Source organism: Falco biarmicus, chromosome 1, assembly GCF_023638135.1.
Source record: "Falco biarmicus isolate bFalBia1 chromosome 1, bFalBia1.pri, whole genome shotgun sequence".
NCBI classification, from domain to species: Eukaryota; Metazoa; Chordata; class Aves; order Falconiformes; family Falconidae; genus Falco; species Falco biarmicus.
In genome coordinates this window covers 4,607,748-4,622,063 of record NC_079288.1, presented here as the reverse complement: position 1 = coordinate 4,622,063, position 14,316 = coordinate 4,607,748, and the positions used below count along the sequence as shown (strand labels likewise).

General features: G+C 44.5%; 1 protein-coding gene across 7 annotated transcripts in view; it reads left to right on the top strand.

Annotated features, from left to right (window-relative positions):
- Positions 1-1,753: 1,753 nt before the first annotated feature.
- RHOT1 (ras homolog family member T1) overlaps positions 1,754-14,316 on the top strand; it is a 33,395-nt gene continuing 20,832 nt past the window's right edge. For 3 of the 7 annotated variants that reach the window (XM_056362742.1, XM_056362973.1, XM_056362880.1), the window contains exons 1-5: positions 2,071-2,877; positions 3,428-3,617; positions 5,854-7,013; positions 11,883-11,941; positions 14,120-14,201. In XM_056362742.1, the coding sequence (XP_056218717.1) occupies positions 6,977-7,013; positions 11,883-11,941; positions 14,120-14,201 (178 nt within the window). In that variant the 5' untranslated portion in view covers positions 2,071-2,877; positions 3,428-3,617; positions 5,854-6,976. Of the gene's footprint in view, positions 1,901-2,070; positions 2,878-3,427; positions 3,618-5,853; positions 7,014-11,882; positions 11,942-14,119; positions 14,202-14,316 lie in introns of those variants that run through there. The other 4 variants (XM_056362578.1, XM_056362663.1, XM_056362498.1 and 1 more) reach the window with 4 other exon arrangements.

Sequence of the window (14,316 nt, the reverse complement as noted above, 5' to 3'; positions counted from 1 at the left end):
TTTTGGAGGATACTGTAACAGAATCACTCTAATGACAAATACTCCTAGCTCCTTGCTTTCAACAGTCTCTGCTGTTTTGACTTCTTTATGAGTAGCAAATCCAACATGTGAAGACCAAATTTTTGCAAAGCAACCCCACAGAGTGCTCCAGCAAACACATCATGAGTATGGGATGAACATACGCTGATCTGTCTCACTTCCAAAAAAACAGCTGAAGCTTAATTAGCTGGAGAGGGTCCAGTGGAGGGTACAAAGATGATGAGGGGCCTTGAGCATCTCCCTTACAAGGAAAGGCTGAGAGAGCTGGGCCTGCTTAGCCTGGAGAAGAGAAGACAAAGAAGGGATCTTGCCAATATGTACAAATATCTTAAGGGTGAGTGTCAAGAGGATGGGGCCAGGCTCTTTTCAGTGGTGGTCAGCAACAGGACAAGGGGCAATGGGCACAAACTGCAACATGGGAAGTTCTGTGTGAATCTGAGAAAGAACTTCTTTACCTTGAGCGTGGCAGAGCCCTGGCACAGGCTGCCCAGAGAGGCTGTGGAGTCTCCTTCTCTGGAGATACTTGAAAGCCACCTGGGCATGATTCTGTGCAGCCTGCTCTAGGTGACCTGCTTTAGGAGGGGGCTGGACTAGATGATCTCCAGAGGTCCCTTCCAACCCCGACCATTCTGTGATTAGTCTGAGCATGAAAAGGCAGAAACTAGTTTTAAAAGTTATCTTCAGTGACTTGCTTGAAGACACTCGGTGAATGAAGACCAGAGCTGGGCATGGAGGGTGAGTGCCTCCTGATCAGGTACCACCTATAGCCATTGTAGGAACTGAAGATTTCCGTTGGCTGATACAGTGCTCTGAGTATTTTCTTGCCTCAAGACCAAGTCTCAGGTTTTGTTCTACCAAGCAGCCAGTCATTCAGATACTTAATTCTTCTTTTCAGATAGCCTTAGTTTGCAAATCAAGAGGAAGGCTTGCAGACTAAGTTTCTGGTAAGGTAGGTTTCCAACCTTTTGCTGACAATTACCAGCCAGTCTGAGATACCCGGAATAGTCCTCTTCTGCAGAAATGGGGAAGTGCCAGTACTTGCAGGGATTAGTAAGATTAACTCTTTTTTTTTTTTTTAATTTTTTTATTTCCCCCTCCACAATAGTGCAGAAGTGTTTGAGTTGGATCATCATTCTGTCTGTCTCAGCCAAGTCATCACCATCCAACCTGGAGCAATCTGCAGCAGTTTTGCTTGCTGATAGGTTCTCATGAACTTCCCTGGGTTCCGCTCTCTCTCCCCATGCAACCTGATTCATTCTAGCTCACATGCTGGTTCAGCAAATCCTAACAACCTAATCCTGCAGCCCTTGAAATCAATAGCAAAGGACCTTCTGACATTTATGAGGAACAATGCCAGTCTTCATTTGGTTTGACAGGTGTTATTTTGAGATGAATCAAGGAACCCAGGTTGACCTCAGAAGCGTTCAGTTCATCCACTACCCCAAACTTCACCCAGCCAGGGCTGCGCAAGCTGCACCACGCTGTGTCGCTTGCTCTCCCAGATGGGTCAGCAAACCAGCCGTGTCAGCAACTACGACATGACTTGTTACAAAATCGGGAAATTCCCTGTGAAAATGAAACCGTGCAGATAACAGCAACGTTTTTTGAGAGTCAATAAAAGCCATGACCAGGTCATGGCGAGCTCTGCATCACAGTTCATTCCTACAGTCTGCCCAAATCCCTGGAGCAGCTCCCCGGCAGAGGAAGAACTGGGCTGGTACTGGGCTCTCTGGCTGGACTGGGGAGCTCCCCAGGAGCGCCGGGGTGCAGACTGGGCAGGGGGCCCCGTCCTGGTACAGCACAGCAGGCTCTAATGATGGGCCGCAGCGCTCCGAGCTCAGGGACCTTAACCCCGCAGCAGGTAAAGGAAGCAGAATTGGAAACATGGGATGACTCGAAACCCTCTGAGCTCTGCTGGACGGTGACTTGGGGAAGGGACTGCCAGAGCAGCCCGGGGCTTCCCCCTCCGCCGCCCCCTGGCACAGCCTGGGTCCCCTCCCCGGGCCAGCCCTGGCTGCAATTCCAAAGGCTTCGCCAGGGTCACAGACATGGGGCTGTGGCTAGGATTGCGGGAACTTTATCTTTCTTTTCACTTCCCACACCCCGGATACTTTGCATTTCCCATGCTAATATTAGCATTGCCATAACAGTATTGCGTGTGCTGAGCTGATGGGTTTAGCTAAAGCCGTGTTTGGGGTCCATGGGTGGTGGCTGACACATTGCAGACTGCGTAGCTGAATTAGAACTAATAGCTGTATGTATTCAGCTGATGTGTGATAGTAATAATTAACTGTTCTTTGTGCTGGGTGTTGTTTATTGCACCAGCGTAGCACTGGAGACTCCTGAAAGGACACGTATCATTATTATATAGTGCTACAGCTCCACCCAGCTGAATGGCACAAAATAGGACTTGTTCATTATCTAGATCTCTGCTTAAAATAACTCCCAAACTTGGAGGAGATGAGAAAAGTCTTTTGACCTTCATTGTTTTAGCACGTACATATCTAAAAAGCCTTCTTCAGTCTCAATAGTCGAGCAAAGAGCTGAAGCTCACAGTTACATTTGAACATGTAATGGATGAATGTTGCATGTAGACTTCATTATGACTATTCCCACTCAGAATTGTGTCTTCCAGACCCCTCCTCAACCAGTTTAGTGCTTAACTAATGTCAATGATGTAGGGATTTTTATTATTCTGCTTAACCTAGTCATGCTTTCTTTGGGGGTTGTATAGATGACTGGTCCAATGTGTCACTTTAAAGGAGGAAGAGATACGGGACATCTCCAAGCAACTAGAAATGACTGCAGAGACCATTCACCTCTTGAGGAAAGATCTCGGTAAAACAAAGCTACACATTGTACCTTCATTACCTGCAGTTAGCTTCTGTTCCCACTGCCACCTGGGGACATGATTGATTCCAGTGTAGCCTTCCAGCCCAGAGCAGCAATCTGCCTTTTTGTCCCTTCTTTTGCTGTCACAGCTCTTTTTTTCATGAGAATGAACTATGGCACCAGCCGTACTAACTCCTATCTTGGCTGGCACAAAGGCCACTGGAGTTGTGCATTGCTGCCTTTTTCTGCCTACCCCAGGAGTAGCCTGAATGTTTCTGGTACTCTTAGATGCAAAACGCAAATCATAAAGGGAATATTGATCTAAGTTGTAAGGCAAACACTGCTGGCCATAAAATAGTCAAGATCCTTAACATGCCCAAAATCTCATGGCAGGTAATGCAGGATAGTGTCAAATTTATTTTACTCCTTTGAATAAAGGTAGCTGTTTCTGGTCTGCAGGGGTCTGTCAAAGAGCACGTTAGATGGGGCAGTAGATTCTCATATTCTACGCATCTTTTCTCACAACACAATGGACTCCATGTTTTCTGCCTTTCAGGAATATACATCTCAGATCAAAAGCCAGATTACTAAAGATTTCTGTTGCGTGAAGGAATATGTTGAAAGACAGGAGAGAAACACTGATGTTCATTGAACAAGAGCAAAAAGCAGCTCAACAGAAAACTGAAAAGCCTGTTCACCGGCTCTGTGTCGAAGGGAACAAGCTCACAGACATCAAAGCCCAAACAGTAAGTGATGAAATGAAGTAGCAGAGTATGAGTAGAAACTCTTAAGCTACATGTCTTGCATAGCTGAATATGTACAGAGCTCTTTCAGGTCCCCACTGCACTATTGTCACTAGTGACAGTGATACCAGTCCACAGACTTTACTGTTACCAGGGGAAGTTTGGAGTGAGAAATTCAGAAGGGAAAAGCACTAAAAAAGGCATAGGCTGGGAATGCAATTCAGAACTAGATTTGTTCCAAAGAAGCTGTTGAGCTGGAGTGAAGTGGGGACTACGTTGCTTAAATCCAGTCCTGAGTCAAATCTAAGGTTATGATAAGATGCTTTATTATCTTTCTGTATTCCAGAAAGTATGTATGTGTGTATGTGTATACACACATGTATGCAAGTTAAAGAACTCACAAAGTTATTAAGTACTTTCTAACAACTTTCTTGGGGAAAATATGTCAAGAGCTCTAAAAAGAGGCAGTTAAAGCACTTTGAATTCTGCAGAGCCCGTTTTGATGTTGGAAACAACAATGCCAATGATGCAAATTAGCTAGCAGGAATTTGGAGTGGGACTTACTGGGTGTGACGGTGCCAGGAGACAGAAGTGGACTTCCAGGACCAAGGCACAGGGGCCCACGCTGGAATTCACTTTGTGTAACTATATATTTATATCTGATCTGGAGTCCCGTTACAGGCAGTGAAGAGAAATGGGTACTTTTAGAGTGTGAGTCATCTGGCCTACTTGAGACGCCTACCTGCAAATGAGATTAATCAAGCCTTCAAAAGGCCTGTTTCTTTTTACAGACTGTAAAGGCAGACTAAGAGAACAAGCTCAGATGTAGATCGTCACCATTTCTAAATTTAGGCAAATGAGGTTTACCTTTTTGTGGGTATTTTATGCTAGATCTCATAGTAATACATTTAAAAACTTTTGGTTTAGGATGCATGTAAACACGGAGGTGATCTGCCTTCTTGTTGCCTGCATGTGAGAATATTTCCTTTCCGTTTTCTAGGGGGAGTTGATAGGACTTTTGATCTCACATAAGTATATGAATACTTCACAATCACAGCCCAGAATAGGAAAGTGATGGTTTCCAGCTACCCAACTGATTATGAACCATCACCCAACAGATTCTGCATCAGCCAAGTGATGTGTTCAAAGAGCTTCTCTACTGGGTGCCACTACTGGGAAGCAGTTACCAAGGACAGTGATGGATAGGCTGTTGGAGTTGCTCATGAAATGATTGGTAGAAGGGACAAATTAGGAAAAAACAGAGCATTCTTGGTGTGTGGGACAGCTAGATCCCAAAAAGCAGCTGTCGGCATGGCATTGGGATCAAGAAACATTATTACACAAGGATAAACCATTGAAGGTTGGAGTTTTCCTCCAGTTTCTTTCCAACAAAAGAAGACCGTTTTGTTTCACTCCATCACTGACAAATTGATTTTGCATACTTTTGAAATCAGTGCCTCAAATCCTCTTTACCCTGCTTTCTGGCTATAGAGTCTAGAAGGAAATGGATCTTTATGTCACACAAACAGGAGATAAAGCCTGTTCAGAAAAGTGACAAGTTTGCTTATGACTGCAGAGCTCCTCCACAAGCTTCAGGAATTTACTAAGGAGCATGCAGCTGCCCAGGCTTTCCTGGAAATCAGTAACTGATACTTTGTCTGCTCTGTTTGTCTTCACACTGTGCTCTGATCTAGCCATACTTCGTTAAAGCGATTTCAGTGTATGCTAAAGGTAGTAACCATCCCTGTGGGAGTGAGGTGGATTTCTTAAGCAGCTTTGAGTAGTCTCAGGATATTCATAGGAAGGAATGCACCAAGGAAGCTCTGAGGTTAGGGATAAGCCCTTCCCATGAACCTCATTTTCCTACATTGATCCAAAAAGTTGCAGGAGAGCATATGATGACATTACATTCTGTTGAGTAAGCTTTCTTTAGAAAGATCTGATTGAGTAAGGGATGTTCAGAAGGCAAGAATGTTACTGATCTCGTGCACGAAAATCTTTCTGTTTAGAGTAGGTACTAAACTACAGGAAATAGGTTTGGTATATGAGGACCTGACACTTCAGGCAGGTGTCCCAGAAGAACCTCATCTCACTGGCACCATGTTTTAGTCTTGTCCAGACCAAAGGGTTGTCAGTCCTGATGGTGGTGTGACCACGGGAATGGTTTTGGAAGCAGATGTTTTCAAATGTGTGTGTACTGGCTAATAAATAATGTGGTCACTTTACTGCTTTTTTAAAGAGCCAGCGAACAGGACAGTGTCACAGAAAGGACCATCTTTTCTTGCCAGGGAGCCTAAGGAAACAAGAGGTTCTGTGAGTTTCCTTGCCGTCATCTGTTGCATCTTTCTAGCTGTGGGGAGGTCTCTGTTGCCTGTGTGGGGTGAAGGGGCCGGAGCTGAGATCCTGCAAAACACACTGACAGCTGAATTCCTGAGAGGACCACTGCTTCACGCAGGCAGGCTGAAAACAGAGTTCCCAAAAAGAGAAAGCTTTTTCAGGAAGACATTGTCATTCCAGAACGAACAAAATAAGAAGTTTAATGTGAATAAAGCACATGGGATTGAACCAGCTGATTTAGCCAAACTGAGCTCCATGGCTTTTAAAGTCATTGATGGAACTGCTGGTGGTCTTCAAGGTTAGTTTTCTGTCACTGGACACTCTGAAAGCACTTTGGACTAAATGTGTCAGCAGGACCAGGGGTAGCTTGGCCAGCCTTGCCAACTGTGTAGAGCACAGCTAGTGCTGCTGCCTCTCCTCAGGACAGAGGGGTCCCATCCTGGTCCAGATGGAAAGAGAAGAACGACCGCATGATGAACTCGTTGGGCACCTCTGATTTTTCGCATTACCAGCTGCGCCGCGCTGCCCAGGAGCAGCCGTGAGTTACGGTTTGGATCACAAATCACCTCGCAGCTCGGAAGGGAGCGCGCTGCCTCGCTGCTGTTGCAACACTGCAGCCGGCACCGCTTCCTCACAGCTGGTGAGCGCTGCCCCGTGGCTCCGCACTAGCCGCAGAAAGCGGCGGTGCCGCCGTGCGAGGGCAGCCCGGAACGCCGCTCCCGGCCCGGGCCGCCGCTCCGCCGCCTGCCCCCCTCTCGCTCCCGGCCGGGCCCTGACGGACGGCGGCGCCAATCGCCTCAGGGGGGCGCGCGCCGCCAGCCCCCCCGCGCAGCCGCACGCAGGCGCGCGCGGGCCGCCGCCGCCTGGCCTGTCCCTCGCGCGCCGCCGTAGAGCGCCCGCTTGGCGGCGGGGAGGAGGCGGCGCGGGGGGGCCGCGGCGTGAGGGGCGCGCAGGCCGCAGCGGCTCCGCATCCCCCGCCGAACCCCATGTGAGCCGCCCCCGCGCCGGGGCCAGGGAGCGGGGCCATGAAGAAGGACGTGCGGATCCTGCTCGTGGGAGAACGTGAGTGCGGGCCGGCCGCGGGGCTGGGCGGGGGCCGCGGCCGCGGGGCAGGGCGGGGGCCGCAGGGCTGAGGGGCAGCCGCCGCCGCCGCCGTGCCGCCGGCTGTCAGAGCGCAGCGGGGCGGGGGGCTCGCCCCGGCCCGGGCTCCTTCGCCGGGAGCGAGGAGCGCGGCCCGGGGCGACCGGGCGAGGAGGAGAGCCCCGGCCCTGCGTGGCTGGCAGAGGTCGGGGCTGGGCGCTCCGTGGCCGCGCCGAGCTCGGTGACGGCGGCGGGGGGGACGCGCCGGCGGGCCGGGCCCTGCGTTTGGGCCGGCGCTCCCGGCGGGCGCCTCCCCGGGCCGGGGGCGCGGCGCGCAGCGGGAGGCACTCCGCAGGGCTGGCTGCTTCTTGGACGCCCCTGGAGATGAAACCGGGATAGAGTGCTTGCCCTGTACTTGGCCACTGTTAAAACTTCTTTTTTTAATTTATTTTTTTTAATGTGTGTATGTGTGTGAACACCAAACGTAAATCGTTCCTGTTTACTGACTTTGGAAATCAGTGGTGATACTGATTTGGAACTCAGATGTGCTCCACTCAGTCGAATGTTGCAGATTTGTGGCTACGATAGGGCCAGGGAGTCCAGATCACTGCTTCTGTCATTAACTTACTGCATGACCTTGAATAAACAGCACGTTTATATATATATATATATGCATGCCAAAGTTACAGCGAGTCTGTGGTTTTTCATGTGTTCCTAAAATCATGTCCTTAAGTTCACACTTAGGAACCCAACTAAGTGCATACGCTTTCAAAGCTACAGGTTCTTATTGGTGTAAATAGCAGCAAGGAGGTTCTGTTCTGTTAAAGTGTACTGAAGTTCCTCACAAGAAAAGAATACAGAGTAATTACCAAGTGTTATTAGTAAAATTGCCTAATTATATACTAAGAATGTAGTGCTACTGGCAAAGGCTTCCTGAGAACTGAACGCCCCATTGTGTTTATAGTACAGTTTGTGCAGGTTAGCTCTGTCTGTATTGCCTACACAGATCCTTTATGACTCTTTTAGAGAGTTTTCAGGGAGATGTTACTATGTAGAAAGAGTTAATTCATCAAGCTTGTATTTGGCTTGTATTTTGCAAGACTCGGTTTATTTAGAAATGTGTTTGTGCTTTTGAATACACTGTTGAATTCCTCTTCTGAATGTATGGCTAATTTACCTCACTTTCTCTGGCAGTGGTGCGTTCTCTACGGGCTCTGTACAGTGGTTTAAGTACAGGTGTAACAGGTACTTTGGTTTGGCAACTAGGTTCACAGTGTCCAGCTGTATAGCGGGTTTGCATGGCAAGGTTTTGGTAGCAGGGGGGCTGCAGGGGTGGCTTCTTTGAGAAGCTACTAGAAGCTTCCCCCATGTCCGACAGAGCCAATGCCACCCGGCTCCAAGGTGGACCTACCACTGGCCAGGCTGAGACCATCAGTGATGGTGGTAGCGCCTCTGGGGTAATGCATTTAAGAAGGGGTGAAAATCTGCGCAACAAATTGCAGTGGGAGAGAGGAGTGAGACACTGAGAGCAGCAGCTCCGCAGACACCCGGGTCAGTGCAGGAGGGGCCGGGGGGGCTCCAGGCACCAGGGCAGAGAGTCCCCCCCAGCCCGTGGTGAAGCCCACGGCGAGGCAGGCTGTCCCCCTCAGCCCATGAGCCACGGGGGAGCAGATCCCCACCCGCAGCCTGGGGAGGGCCCCACGCTGGGGCAGGGGGTGCCCGAAGGAGGTGGTGACCCCATGGGCAGCCTGTGCTGGAGCAGGCTCCTGGCAGGACCTGTGGCCCTGTGGGGAGAGGGGCCCAGGCGGGAGCAGGTTTGCTGGCAGGGCTTGTGCCCCTGCGGGGACCCATGCTGGAGCAGGCTGCTCCTGAAGGACGACACCTCATGAAAAGGACCCACGCTGGAGCAGTTAGTGAAGAACTGCAGCCCATGGGAAGGACTCACGTTGGGAGAAGTTCATGAAGAACTGTCTCCTGTGGGAGAGATCCCACATTGGAGCAGGGGGTGAGTGTGAGGACGAAGGAGTGGCAGAGACAACATGTGCTGAACTGACCGTACCCCCATTCCCCATCCGCCTGCGCCACTTGAGGGGAGGAGGTAGAGAAATTGGGAGTGAAGTTAGGCACAGGAAGAAGGGAGGGGTGTGGGAAGGTTTTTTAGGTTTTGGGTTTTATTTCTCATTATCCTACTCTGATTTGATTGGTAATAAATTAAACTAATTTTCCCAAGTTGAGTCTGTTTTGCCTATGACGGTTTGCTGAATGATCTCCCTGTCCTTATCTTGACCCACAAGCCTTTCATCGTATTTCTCCCCTGTCCAGTTGAGGAGGGGAGTGATAGATTAGCTTTGGTGGACATTTGGCATCCAGCCAGGGTCAAACCACCACAAACTGCAAATTTCAAAGATACAGGTCGCTTAATCTCTGCCATGTGCTGTATGTTGTTATATTTGTGAGTATCTTTGTATTATATTTTTGCTGGACGTGTAGTGAACAGAACAGAAGGGAAAAATTTGTTTTACCTGTTGGTGAAACTTGTTATTTATACTGTCAGTACTGTTTTGTATACGTCTCATATATATTTAATATGATGAAACCATAGGTTTGTCCAGACCATGTAATACTTGTTAGATGATAACAGTAGATTTTGTCAAGCTCAGACTGAAATATGTGAAGACCTTTTGTTGTAAGCCTGTTCCAAAACGCAGCCTTTTTCATACCCAGTGGTCTACATTTTAGGTTAAAGGTTGTTTTAGTCCTAGTATCCAGGGTGCAGATATCCGTGTTTAATAGTCAATAATTTTCAGAATGTTCAGCATGTTATTTTATGCAGCATGATCTAAAGGACTTCTATATGAGGGAAAAGAGTTAATTGTCACGTTTCCTTCATCCTAGGTAGCCAATATTGTTTAGGCTGTTAGTTCTAAGACTATAAACAGAATTGGAAAGGCAAATCATTGACCTAGATTCAAGCAAAATAAGCCAAATCTCTACACTTGAATATGTGGATTTTCATAAAACAACTCTAGAATACTAGGAAGTGTATCAGAAGCTTATAAATAGTGAGCATTTACCAACCAGCAGTACATAATCTTCTGTTTTCAGTCATACAAAATTAATGAAATGGGTTTCTGTATCTCCAAAGCCGACATGTTTCACCACTGTTTTAAATTAAAGTTGACTTGGTCAGATGCAAAATACACTGCACCATTTTCAGTAATTATCTAATAACTTGCCTATCAGGAAAGTACTTACCTTTTTTCCTATGGAAATAGGAGAGCTTTTAAAGCTCTTTTGATTCTGTCAGGATGAAACTTAAGCTGTAGTTCATGTAGGAGGACACCTGGCAGCGTGAATTACAGTTCTAGCTCATAGGAGTAACTTTGATGAAGACACAACCATATTGCTACTAAGAAACCTGCATCTTACTGCTCTCTAGCTAATACCACCGGGGAAAAAATTACAACTGTTTTCCCCAAGGAAAGCAAAAGTCTTCCTCCCCAGGATAACTTTTTCTTTGCTTTTCATAATTTTGTAATAACTGCTCTTCAACTTATCATGATGAAGAGAAGTTTTTCTTTCTGGATGTCAGAAGGCCCTTTGTTACTATTCTAAAAATAGACTTGGGTAAGTTGAATGTATTTTGACTAGATCATTGGTTCAGTAGTACCATTTTCTGCACAAAACCAACCAGTCATACAATTTCATCTTCTTTTTTATTTCCTCCCAAATTCAGAATTACGTACAATTAAATAGACAAGTCTAATTGCAGCGATATCAACAAAACAACTTATGTCAATTGGTGACATACTGTTTTCAGTAGGAACAGCGATACAGGCTCGATGATGGCAAGCAATGTCTTGGCTGGTAAACCGTGCATGCTAGCAAAAATGCTATACATCCAGGATGAAGCAGGTTCTTGCTTGAATTGAGGGCTCATGGAAGTATACCATCCCAGATAATACTTGAATCTGAATGTTTTGTTTATTAAGAAATGCCTTGAAAACAAATAAAGCAGGAATAGTCTTTCAAGGCTTTTAAAGGAAGTCGACAAATTAAAGTTTTTAGAGAGAGGGGAATCCTAAGAAAAGTTACCAGCTCTTAATTTTAAATGGTCGCATTAAAGAGTCTCAAGACGAAGCAGTCCAACTGGGGTATCAGAAGTCTGAACTTTGGAGGAAATGGCGCCGTTTATTTGATCGAATAGACTTGAATACTGAAGCAGAGATGATGATCTTCCTCCTGGATTAAGAAAACAGTGACTTTAGAAGGGCTGATGGTTTGGGTTTTGTTCTTTCTCACTCTTTGTGGGAAACAGCTCATTTGTATCAAGGAAATTATGCTCTTGCACTTTCAAAGTAGTCAAACTCGCTTGTGGAGACTTTTTACATTGATGGTAGAGCCACATCTTCTTTTCCAGCTCTTATCCTTGATAGCTTAGGATGGAAGCACAGTCATTGTATCAAGAATACTATAAAAATAGTTAATTCCTAAATTCCTTTCTGTGTGCTTTCTTTGTTTTTATTTGCTAAGTTGCATTAAAATATTTCCAGTTTGTTTTGAATTTTTGTTTGTGTTCTACATTAAAGCTAATTCTTTTGTGTAAGACAGAGCAGGATTTGATTCCCTTCTGGATGAAATGCAGAAGTGTGAAATGGATCCTAAGGTTTTACAGTAAAAGAATTATAGGAGAATTGCTGTCATCCATATTTAGTATGTTTAAATAACATAAGTCTTTAATGTGGTCAGTTGGAAATGGTTTTTAAAATACTTCCCATTTGGAGACAGGGTGCAACTATTGAGTGTAACAAAACCAAATTTATCTAATCTCTGTTTTTAATGCTTTTGCAGCCAGAGTTGGGAAGACATCACTAATTATGTCCCTTGTCAGTGAAGAATTTCCAGAAGAGGTAGAGCATCCTTATTTGTTTTCTAAGTTTTATTTCTGTCCTGTTGTATAATGTTTTTTCAAAGAGTAAGTTAATAGGCTCCGTGTTAGAATAATGTTTCCTATTCAGAAAAAAAATAAAGTCTAAAACTGCAGTGATGACTTGTGGAAAAGCGATGTAGGTTAGGTGAAATATATCTTGATGTGAAGATTAGGAATTTAAATTTTATCTTAAGTTCCTTCCTTGTTTTGAAATGGTTAATTAAACTAATTTTTTTGTATCTGAGGAATTTTAGGGGTTTTTAAGCAGCTGGAACTGGTCATAACTGGTAACATATTTCAACGTTAATGACTTATAAATGGGAAGGTGCTAAAAGAGGTGAGACCCTCAGGGTTTGGGGTTTTTTGAGTGTTATATTTAAAAAGCAAGTAGATTGCAAAATGAATGAGGATGAGGAATTAAAAAGTCACATTGTATAAGTTTGCCATTTTTTGTAACTGAGTTGTTGCCTTTACTTCTGTTCTTGAAGAATAGACACTTTTGAAGTAAAAAAACCCCAAAACTCTCACTGCTTTCTTCCAGAATAAAAGTAAAGCTACCTCTACATTTTATTCCTTTAAAAAGAACTGCAGCTGCTGCAAAGCTTTTCACATATAAACATGAATGTTTATTTCTTCTGATCACAAGTCTTAAAATAGACATCATGTGCTACTCTTTGAATCTACACTGTGCCGTTTAATGCAAATCAGCAGGTTACCACAGTTCATGAGTCAAGATTAGATTGTTAACATACTTGAATTTAGTTCCCAACGTTGCAGGTAAAAAGGAGCTCCGGTTTTTGTTTGTTCTTAAACTGCTCAGGGACTCATTCCTTTGGCAGGTTGGTTATTGATGTATTTAATGAATTGTAGGCCTCTATTCACTTCTCAGCTTCTTCCTGCAGTATAATCTAGAATATTTCTCTTAAGTTCATATTGAGAGAAAAAGCATGATTACATATAACACAAAATCTGCTTGAAATTGCAGAAATAACTTTGTAAAAATACTACATCCTATATAAACTGCTGAAAGAGACATGTACAATTCCTGCAGGTCAGTCATGCAGATCAGAGCTGTATGGGTGTGTGTAACTGACATTTCAGACTTTGAAATAGTGTTTAATATGCTGGGTATTATCATTAATCATTCTTGATGAAGATGCAAGTAGAGCCTGAAGCTTTGCAAAGAGGCATTCTTCTGGTGATTGGCATTTCTTTTTTTATTAAAAGAAAACAAACTATCGTGAAAGTTCAATGTCAGCAAGTAAAAGGCAATAAATAGCTGTGCAGGAAGTTTTCATTAAAATTAGGTTTAAGATGATTTTTCCTGACTGTGGATTAGTGTTCTCTGGAAAAAATGGCCAGCAATCATAACTAGTTTACTAGTTACCATTTTATAGAACCCACTTTTAATTTGTATCATGTTTTGCTTTGCAGGCTTTTCTGAACTTAATGTTTAGCACTCTGTCAGAAGCAAGGAAGTTGTCAGATTATGACTGTGTAAAAATTGAGACTTGTATTTTGTCTGTCATGCCTGTTTGCTGTTCTTAAATATTTATTTATTTAACAACTCATGCATGGTTCACAGGGGTAGTTCTTGTACTGATTTCAGCAGCAGTAGGATCAGGATATCTAGTGCAAAAATTAAAACATTTTAAATGGTATTTAATTTGTTAATAATAGCATGCTAACTCTGATGTTACTTTCCTGTTAAAGAATGTGTAGCCCGTTGAAGTAACTGGTTGAATTTGGTAACCCTCCCAAATATTAGAATTTTTATTTTTAGGAAATTTTTGTTTCAAGTAAATTGCGATTCAGGTTTTGTTTATAGTTTTCACTATTATAGTAGTTCTGTATGGGTGGTTGGATATAGCAGATTTGGGTTCTATAGAAGCATTCATTGAACCCCTTAACATCGTTGCTTTCTTGCAAAGCATGCAGGAAGTTCCTTATTCAGTAAGGGGACTAATAAAGAATGAGAAAGTCACAGTGACTTTCAGTACATTACAAAAAAAAACAAACTCCAAAACTACGTGAGCTAGTAAGTTGTTCTTTTTAAAGCTGATTGGCAGGTGTGTTGTAGTATATGACTTCCTTTGGCCTTCTGGATTTTTTTGATCTTTAATAAAGGCTTTTTCTTGCTGTTTCTTTACAACCCAAGGTTCCACCACGAGCTGAAGAAATCACTATTCCAGCTGATGTCACACCTGAAAGAGTGCCAACCCATATAGTGGATTATTCAGGTAAGGACTACACGGTACCATTACTGTATGACTGACGTGGTATGGAATTGTTTGTCTAACTCAATAGCCTTTTTAAGTCATACAGTTATGGGACCAAAGCTGCATGTAGGAAAAG